Here is a 10000-nt window from a genome sequence, read left to right on the forward strand (position 1 = left end):
TTAGACCAGTCTCACTCCTGTTGCACCTGTTAAACCAGTCTCATTCCTGTTGCACCTGTTAGACCAGTCTCACTCCTGTTGCACCTGTTAGACCAGTCTCACTCCAGTTAGACCAGTCTCACTCCAGTTGCACCTGTTAAACCAGTCTCACTCCTGTTGCACCTGTTAGACCAGTCTCACTCCTGTTGCACCTGTTAGACCAGTCTCACTCCTGTTGCACCTGTTAGACCAGTCTCACTCCTGTTGCACCTGTTAGACCAGTCTCACTCCTGTTGCACCTGTTAGACCAGTCTCACTCCAGTTAGACCAGTCTCACTCCAGTTAGACCAGTCTCACTCCAGTTTAAATTGATGATAAGAGCAGCATGTGTCCTTCTCCTGCTACCCCAGTGTCAAACCAGTTTCAACTCCAGTTTACACCTCTTCGACGAGTCTCACTCCAGTTTAAACTGATGATGGTGGTGATGATGAAGAACGGTGTTAATGATGATGTGTTCCCTCCCTGTACAACAGGCCTTCATGTTGTTGTGTGACCTGCTGATGGTCTTCAGTCACCAGTTGGTGTCTGGGGGCAGAGAAGGACTGGAGGCCCTGGTGTTCAACCCAGACAGCACCTTACAGAACGAGCTGCTCACCTTCATCCTGGACCACGTCTTTATAGACCAGGACGATGAGAACCAGAGCATGGGTTAGACACACACACACACAGAGACACACAGCAGGTGGCCTAGTGGTTAGGAGCATTGGGCCAGTATCCGAAAGGTCGCTGATTCAGATCCCGAGCAGACTAGGTGAAAAATCAACCAATGTGCTCTTGAGCAAGGCACTGAACCCTCATTGCTCCAGGGTTGCTTTCAATAATGGCTGATTCCTGGCCGTTACCCCACTCTCTGAGGATGTCTCAGGAGAGTTGGGATATGCAGAAAAACACATTTCCAATGCAAACGTAATTGTAAGCACCCACCTATAATATTATTATTACACACACACACATTCTACGCACACACACACACACACACAGACCACTAAGTATGTATGTTCTGTCTCCAGAAGGCGACGAGGAGGATGAAGCCAATAAGATAGAAGCCCTTCACAAGAGGAGAAACCTGCTCGCAGCCTTCAGCAAACTCATCATCTATGACATCGTGGACATGCCTGCTGCTGCAGACATCTTCAAACACTACATGAAGGTGCTGACCTGGTGTCATCTGACCCTTCAATGAAACATGACAATAGTTGTTTCTGTCCCTGATCCCTGTATGCTTTCATTTCATGTCTGATAGTCACACATCAGCATGCTAGCCTCCTGTATCCTCAACCAAAGATCTGACTGGTCTCTCTGTCTCTCTCTCTGTGTCTCGCTCTCTCTGTGTCTCGCTCTCTGTGTGTCTCGCTCTCTGTGTGTCTCGCTCTCTCTGTGTGTCTCGCTCTCTCTGTGTGTCTCGCTCTCTCTGTGTGTCTCGCTCTCTCTGTGTCTCGCTCTCTCTCTCTCTGTTTCCAGTATTATAATGACTATGGTGATATCATCAAGGAGACTCTCAGTAAGACCAGACAGAGTGATAAGATCCTCTGTGCCAAAACCCTCATCCTCAGTCTGCAACAGGTACTGACACACCCGCTCCACACACACACACACACTGACACCCGCTCCACACACACACACACTGACACCCGCTTCACACACACACACACTGACACCCGCTCCACACACACACACACACTGACACCCGCTCCACACACACACACACACACACACACACTGACACCTGCTCCACACACACCCGCACCACACCCATCTCTCTCCACACACCCGCTCCCCACACACTGACACCTGCTACACACACACACACACACACACACACACACACACACACACTGACACCCACTACACACAAACACACACACTGACACCCGCTACACACACACACACTGACACCCGCTACACACACACACTGACACCCGCTACACACACACCCGCACCACACACACACACTGACACCCGCTACACACACACCCGCACCACACACACACACTGACACCCGCTACACACACACACACTGACACCCGCTACACACACACCCGCACCACACACACACACACACCCACTGACACCCGCTACACACACACACACCCGCTCTCCACATACACACACACACACACACACATGGACACACCCTCACCACTGACACACCCGCACCAGACACACTGACACACACACTCACTGTTCACTGTGTGTGTTGTAGCTGTTCAACGAGCTTCTCCAGGACCAGGGTCCTACTCTGGACAGAACATCGTCTCACGTCAGCGGCATCAAGGAGTTGGCCCGGCGCTTCGCCCTCACCTTCGGCCTGGACCAGATCAAAACCAGAGAGGCTGTCGCTACGCTGCACAAGTAAGACCCAACACACACACACACACACACACAGACACACACACTGACCCAACACACACACACAGATTGTTAGAAAGCTGATGAACTCATTGTTTTCTCTGGTTTTATTCTTTAACCTCCAAGAATTGCCCAGTTTCGTCATCTGAGTGCCTTGTTACAATTGCTCCTCCGGGCTCATTGTCTCTTCCTCTCTCCCCCCTCGTCCCACTCTTCCTCTCTCCCCCCTCGTCCCACTCTTCCTCTCTCCCCCCCGTCCCACTCTTCCTCTCTCCCCCCTCGTCCCACTCTTCCTCTCACCTCTCTCCCCCCTCGTCCCACTCTTCCTCTCACCTCTCTCCCCCGTCGTTCCACTCTTCCTCTCTCCCCCCTCGTCCCACTCTTCCTCTCTCCCCCCTCGTCCCACTCTTCCTCTCTCCCCCCTCGTCCCACTCTTCCTCTCTCCCCCCTCGTCCCACTCTTCCTCTCTCCCCCCTCGTCCCACTCTTCCTCTCTCCCCCCTCTTCCCCCTCGTCCCACTCTTCCCCCTCGTCCCACTCTTCCCCCTCGTCCCACTCTTCCCCCTCGTCCCACTCTTCCCCCTCGTCCCACTCTTCCCCCTCGTCCCTCTCTCCCCCCTCGTCCCTCTCTCCCCCCTCGTCCCTCTCTCCCCCTCGTCCCTCTCTCCCCCCTCGTCCCTCTCTCCCCCCTCGTCCCTCTCTCCCTCTCGTCCCACTCTTCCTCTCGTCCCACTCTTCCTCTCGTCCCACTCTTCCTCTCGTCCCACTCTTCCTCTCGTCCCACTCTTCCTCTCGTCCCACTCTTCCTCTCGTCCCACTCTTCCTCTCGTCCCACTCTTCCTCTCTCCCCCCTCGTCCCACTCTTCCTCTCGTCCCACTCTTCCTCTCGTCCCACTCTTCCTCTCTCCCCCCTCGTCTCTCTTCCTCTCTCCCCCCTCGTCCCACTCTTCCTCTCTCCCCACTCTTCCTCTCTCCCCCCTCGTCCCACTCTTCCTCTCTCCCCCCTCGTCCCACTCTTCCTCTCTCCCCACTCTTCCTCTCTCCCCCCTCGTCCCACTCTTCCTCTCTCCCCACTCTTCCTCTCTCCCCCCTCGTCCCACTCTTCCTCTCTCCTCACTCTTCCTCTCTCCCCCCTCGTCCCACTCTTCCTGTCTCCCCCCTCGTCCCACTCTTCCTGTCTCCCCCCTCGTCCCACTCTTCCTCTCTCCCCACTCTTCCTCTCTCCCCCCTCGTCTCTCTTCCTGTCTCCCCCCTCCACAGGGATGGTATAGAGTTTGCCTTTAAGTACCAGAACCCCCATGGTGCAGAGTTCCCTCCTCCTAACCTGGCCTTCCTAGAGGTCCTCTCAGAGTTCTCCTCCAAACTGCTGCGACAGGACAAGAAGACTGTGTAAATACCTGCCCTGTGTGTGTGTGTGTCAAATTATTATGGCACAATAAGCAGACTGTGTGTGTAACCCGTCTCTCTCCTCCCAGTCACTCGTATCTGGAGAAGTTTATGTCGGAGTCGATGTCGGAGCGTCGTGAGGACGTGTGGCTGCCCTTAATCTCCTACCGGAACAGTCTGCTAACAGGAGGAGAGGATGGGGACCGGATGTCGGTAACGTCAGGCGCCAGCAGCAAGACCAGCTCCATCCGCAGCAAGAAGGGACGGACGCCAATACACAAGAGTAAACGCATCGAGGGTGGGTCTATCTCTCACACAAACAGACATACACTGAGGGTACAAAACAGTAGGAACACCTTCCTAATATTGAACAGCCTCAATTCATCAGGGCATGGACTACAAGGTGTGGAAAGCGTTCCACAGGGATGCTGGCCCATGTTGACTCCAATGCTTTCCACAGTGTAAAAAACAGCAGTGCTGCAGTTCTTGATACACTGAAACCGGTGCGCCTGTTACCTACTACCGTGCCCTGTTCAGTCACCTACTGCCGTGCCCTGTTCAGTCACCTACTACCGTGCCCTGTTCAGTCACCTACTGCCGTGCCCTGTTCAGTCACCTACTGCCGTGCCCTGTTCAGTCACCTACTGCCGTGCCCTGTTCAGTCACCTACTGCCGTGCCCTGTTCAGTCACCTACTGCCGTGCCCTGTTCAGTCACCTACTGCCGTGCCCTGTTCAGTCACCTACTGCCGTGCCCTGTTCAGTCACCTACTGCCGTGCCCTGTTCAGTCACCTACTGCCGTGCCCTGTTCAGTCACCTACTACCGTGCCCTGTTCAGTCACCTACTGCCGTGCCCTGTTCAGTCACCTACTGCCGTGCCCTGTTCAGTCACCTACTGCCGTGCCCTGTTCAGTCACCTACTGCCGTGCCCTGTTCAGTCACCTACTGCCGTGCCCTGTTCAGTCACCTACTGCCGTGCCCTGTTCAGTCACCTACTGCCGTGCCCTGTTCAAAGTTACCTACTGCCGTGCCCTGTTCAAAGTTACCTACTGCCGTGCCCTGTTCAAAGTTACCTACTGCCGTGCCCTGTTCAAAGTTACCTACTGCCGTGCCCTGTTCAAAGTTACCTACTACCGTGCCCTGTTCAGTCACCTACTACCGTGCCCTGTTCAGTCACCTACTACCGTGCCCTGTTCAAAGTTACCTACTACCGTGCCCTGTTCAGTCACCTACTGCCGTGCCCTGTTCAGTCACCTACTGCCGTGCCCTGTTCAGTCACCTACTGCCGTGCCCTGTTCAGTCACCTACTGCCGTGCCCTGTTCAAAGTTACCTACTACCGTGCCCTGTTCAAAGTTACCTACTACCGTACCCTGTTCAAAGTCACCTACTGCCGTGCCCTGTTCAAAGTTACCTACTACCGTGCCCTGTTCAGTCACCTACTACCGTGCCCTGTTCAAAGTCACCTACTACCGTGCCCTGTTCAGTCACCTACTACCGTGCCCTGTTCAAAGTCACCTACTACCGTGCCCTGTTCAGTCACCTACTACCGTGCCCTGTTCAGTCACCTACTACCGTGCCCTGTTCAGTCACCTACTACCGTGCCCTGTTCAGTCACCTACTACCGTGCCCTGTTCAGTCACCTACTACCGTGCCCTGTTCAAAGTCACCTACTACCGTGCCCTGTTCAAAGTCACCTACTGCCGTGCCCTGTTCAAAGTCACCTACTGCCGTGCCCTGTTCAGTCACCTACTGCCGTGCCCTGTTCAGTCACCTACTGCCGTGCCCTGTTCAGTCACCTACTGCCGTGCCCTGTTCAGTCACCTACTGCCGTGCCCTGTTCAGTCACCTACTGCCGTGCCCTGTTCAGTCACCTACTGCCGTGCCCTGTTCAGTCACCTACTGCCGTGCCCTGTTCAGTCACCTACTGCCGTGCCCTGTTCAGTCACCTACTGCCGTGCCCTGTTCAGTCACCTACTGCCGTGCCCTGTTCAGTCACCTACTGCCGTGCCCTGTTCAGTCACCTACTGCCGTGCCCTGTTCAGTCACCTACTGCCGTGCCCTGTTCAGTCACCTACTGCCGTGCCCTGTTCAAAGTCACCTACTACCGTGCCCTGTTCAGTCACCTACTACCGTGCCCTGTTCAAAGTCACCTACTACCGTGCCCTGTTCAGTCACCTACTACCGTGCCCTGTTCAGTCACCTACTACCGTGCCCTGTTCAGTCACCTACTACCGTGCCCTGTTCAGTCACCTACTACCGTGCCCTGTTCAGTCACCTACTACCGTGCCCTGTTCAAAGTCACCTACTACCGTGCCCTGTTCAAAGTCACCTACTGCCGTGCCCTGTTCAAAGTCACCTACTGCCGTGCCCTGTTCAGTCACCTACTGCCGTGCCCTGTTCAGTCACCTACTGCCGTGCCCTGTTCAGTCACCTACTGCCGTGCCCTGTTCAGTCACCTACACCGTGCCCTGTTCAAAGTTACCTACTGCCGTGCCCTGTTCAAAGTTACCTACTACCGTGCCCTGTTCAAAGTCACCTACTACCGTGCCCTGTTCAAAGTCACCTACTACCGTGCCCTGTTCAAAGTCACCTACTACCGTGCCCTGTTCAAAGTTACCTACTACCGTGCCCTGTTCAAAGTCACCTACTACCGTGCCCTGTTCAAAGTTACCTACTACCGTGCCCTGTTCAGTCACCTACTACCGTGCCCTGTTCAGTCACCTACTACCGTGCCCTGTTCAGTCACCTACTACCGTGCCCTGTTCAGTCACCTACTACCGTGCCCTGTTCAGTCACCTACTACCGTGCCCTGTTCAGTCACCTACTACCGTGCCCTGTTCAGTCACCTACTACCGTGCCCTGTTCAAAGTCACCTACTACCGTGCCCTGTTCAAAGTCACCTACTACCGTGCCCTGTTCAAAGTCACCTACTACCGTGCCCTGTTCAAAGTCACCTACTACCGTGGCCTGTTCAAAGTCACCTACTACCGTGCCCTGTTCAAAGTTACCTACTACCGTGCCCTGTTCAAAGTCACCTACTACCGTGCCCTGTTCAGTCACCTACTACCGTGCCCTGTTCAGTCACCTACTACCGTGCCCTGTTCAGTCACCTACTACCGTGCCTGTTCAAAGTTATCTACTGCCGTGCCCTGTTCAAAGTCACCTACTACCGTGGCCTGTTCAAAGTCACCTACTGCCGTGCCCTGTTCAAAGTCACCTACTACCGTGCCCTGTTCAAAGTCACCTACTACCGTGCCCTGTTCAAAGTCACCTACTACCGTGCCCTGTTCAAAGTCACCTACTACCGTGCCCTGTTCAAAGTCACCTACTACCGTGCCCTGTTCAGTCACCTACACCGTGCCCTGTTCAAAGTTACCTATTGCCGTGCCCTGTTCAAAGTCACCTACTGCCGTGCCCTGTTCAAAGTCACCTACTACCGTGCCCTGTTCAGTCACCTACTGCCGTGCCCTGTTCAAAGTCACCTACTACCGTGCCCTGTTCAAAGTCACCTACTACCGTGCCCTGTTCAAAGTCACCTACTGCCGTGCCCTGTTCAAAGTCACCTACTGCCGTGCCCTGTTCAGTCACCTACTGCCGTGCCCTGTTCAAAGTCACCTACCGCCGTGCCCTGTTCAAAGTCACCTACCGCCGTGCCCTGTTCAAAGTTACCTACCGCCGTGCCCTGTTCAAAGTTACCTACTACCGTGCCCTGTTCAAAGTCACCTACTGCCGTGCCCTGTTCAAAGTCACCTACTGCCGTGCCCTGTTCAAAGTCACCTACCGCCGTGCCCTGTTCAAAGGCACCTACCGCCGTGCCCTGTTCAAAGGCACCTAAATCTTTGTTTTACCCATTCACCCTCTGAATGGCGCACACACAATCCATGTCTCAAATCCTTCTTTAACCTGTCTCCTCCCCTTCATCTACACTGATTGAAGTGGATTTAACAAGTGACATAACTGTCACCAGGTCAGTCTGTCACAGAAAGAGCAGGTGTTCCTAATGTTTTGTACACTCCCTGTATAAGTACCTACAGATGTTGCTAAAATGTGAGTTTTTCTCCGTCTCTCTCTCTCTGTCGGCCCACTAGAGGAGAGTAGTGTGGAGGCCTCCTGGCTTCGTGGTAATGACAACCTCCAGACACCGGGGGCGCTAACCACCCCTCAGCTCACCTCCACCGTCCTCAGAGAAAACCCACGGCAGGCGGCGGACACACACCTACCTGACCACGACTCTGAACCTGGCTCAGAGAACGACTATGTACACAAGTAAGTGTGTGTGTGGTGTGTGTGTGTGTGCGTGTGTGCGTGTGTGCGTGTGTGCGTGTGTGCGTGTGTGTGTGTGTGTGTGTGTGTGTGTGTAACCCTCTCCTCTGCAGTCCCCAGATGCAGATGTCTTGGCTAGGCCAACAGAAGATGGAGGACAGCAGGAAGGATAGAACAGCCATGAACTACATGAAGGCCCGCAACCAGACTGTCAGACAAACTGTGTACGTGTCTAGTGTGTGTGTACGTGTCTAGTGTGTGCATGTCTAGTGTGTGTGTACGTGTCTAGTGTGTGTACGTGTCTAGTGTACGTCCATAGTGTGTGCGTATGTGTGTGCGTGTCTGTGTGTGTGTGTACGTGTCTAGTGTGTGTGTGCGTGTCTAGTGTACGTGTCTAGTGTGTGTGTACGTGTCTAGTGTGTGTGTACGTGTCTAGTGTGTGTGTACGTGTCTAGTGTCTAGTGTGTACGTGTCTAGTGTGTGTACGTGTCTAGTGTGTGTGTACGTGTCTAGTGTGTGTGTGTGTGTGTGTGTACGTGTCTAGTGTGTGTGTACGTGTCTAGTGTGTGCGTGCGTGTCTAGTGTGTGTGTGTGTGTGTGCGTGTCTAGTGCGTGTCTAGTGTGTGTGTGCGTGTCTAGTGTGTGTGTGCGTTTCTAGTGTGTGTGCGTGTCTAGTGTGTGTGCGTGTCTAGTGTGTGTGCGTGTCTAGTGTGTGTGTGTGTGTGCGTGTCTAGTGTGTGTGTGTGTGTGTGCGTGTCTAGTGTGTGTGTGCGTGTCTAGTGTGTGTGTGCGTGTCTAGTGTGTGTGTGCGTGTCTAGTGTGTGTGTGTGTGTGTGCGTGTCTAGTGTGTGTGTGCGTGTCTAGTGTGTGTATGTGCGTGTCTAGTGTGTGTGTGTGCGTGTCTAGTGTGTGTGTGCGTGTGCGTGTCTAGTGTGTGTGTGTGCGTGTCTAGTGTGTGTGTGTGCGTGTCTAGTGTGCGTGTCTAGTGTGTGTGTGCGTGTCTAGTGTGCGTGTCTAGTGTGTGTCTAGTGTGTGTGCGTGTCTAGTGTGTGTCTAGTGTGTGTGCGTGTCTAGTGTGTGTGTGCGTGTCTAGTGTGCGTGTCTAGTGTGCGTGTCTAGTGTGTGTGTGCGTGTCTATTGTGCGTGTCTAGTGTGCGTGTCTAGTGTGCGTGTCTAGTGTGCGTGTCTAGTGTGCGTGTCTAGTGCGTGTCTAGTGTGTGTCTAGTGTGTGTGCGTGTCTAGTGTGTGTGCGTGTCTAGTGTGTGTGCGTGTCTAGTGTGTGTCTAGTGTGTAGTGTGTGTCTAGTGTGTGTGTGCGTGTCTAGTGTGTTTGCGCGTGTCTAGTGTGTGTGTGCGTGTCTAGTGTGTGTGTGCGTGTCTAGTGTGTGTGTGCGCGTCTCTAGTGTGTGTGTGTGTGCGTGTCTAGTGTGTGTGCGTGTCTAGTGTGTGTGTGCGTCTCTAGTGTGTGTGTGCGTGTCTAGTGTGTGTGTGCGTGTCTAGTGTGTGTACGTGTCTAGTGTGTGTGTGTCTAGTGTGTGTGTGTGTGTGTGTGTGTGCGTGTCTAGTGTGTGTGCGTGTCTAGTGTGTGTGCGTGTCTAGTGTGTATGTGTGTGTGCGTGTCTAGTGTGTGTGTGCGTGTCTAGTGTGTGTGTGCGTGTCTAGTGTGTGTGTGCGTGTCTAGTGTGTGTGTGCGTGTCTAGTGTGTGTGTGCGTGTCTAGTGTGTGTGTGCGTGTCTAGTGTGTGTGTGCGTGTCTAGTGTCTAGTGCGTGTCTAGTGTGCGTGTCTAGTGTGTGTGTGTGTGTGTGCGTGTCTAGTGTGTGTGTGCGTGTCTAGTGTGTGAGTGCGTGTCTAGTGTGTGCGCGTGTCTAGTGTGTGTGCGCGTGTCTAGTGTGTGTGCGCGTGTCTAGTGTGTGCGCGTGTCTAGTGTGTGCGCGTGTCTAGTGTGTGCGCGTGTCTAGTGTGTG

General features: G+C 54.0%; 1 protein-coding gene across 2 annotated transcripts in view; it reads left to right on the forward strand.

Annotated features, from left to right (window-relative positions):
• LOC110517300 (cohesin subunit SA-1) overlaps positions 1 to 10000 on the forward strand; it is a 47420-nt gene that overhangs the window by 29685 nt on the left and 7735 nt on the right. For both annotated transcript variants that reach the window (XM_036952116.1, XM_036952115.1), the window contains 8 exons: positions 513 to 687; positions 1050 to 1189; positions 1501 to 1602; positions 2243 to 2391; positions 3648 to 3776; positions 3863 to 4071; positions 7862 to 8039; positions 8150 to 8260. In XM_036952116.1, coding sequence (XP_036808011.1) covers positions 513 to 687; positions 1050 to 1189; positions 1501 to 1602; positions 2243 to 2391; positions 3648 to 3776; positions 3863 to 4071; positions 7862 to 8039; positions 8150 to 8260 — 1193 coding nt within the window. The remainder of the gene's footprint in view (positions 1 to 512; positions 688 to 1049; positions 1190 to 1500; positions 1603 to 2242; positions 2392 to 3647; positions 3777 to 3862; positions 4072 to 7861; positions 8040 to 8149; positions 8261 to 10000) is intronic.

The sequence above is a fragment of the Oncorhynchus mykiss genome, chromosome 18 (assembly GCF_013265735.2).
Source record: "Oncorhynchus mykiss isolate Arlee chromosome 18, USDA_OmykA_1.1, whole genome shotgun sequence".
Classification (NCBI taxonomy): Eukaryota; Metazoa; Chordata; class Actinopteri; order Salmoniformes; family Salmonidae; genus Oncorhynchus; species Oncorhynchus mykiss.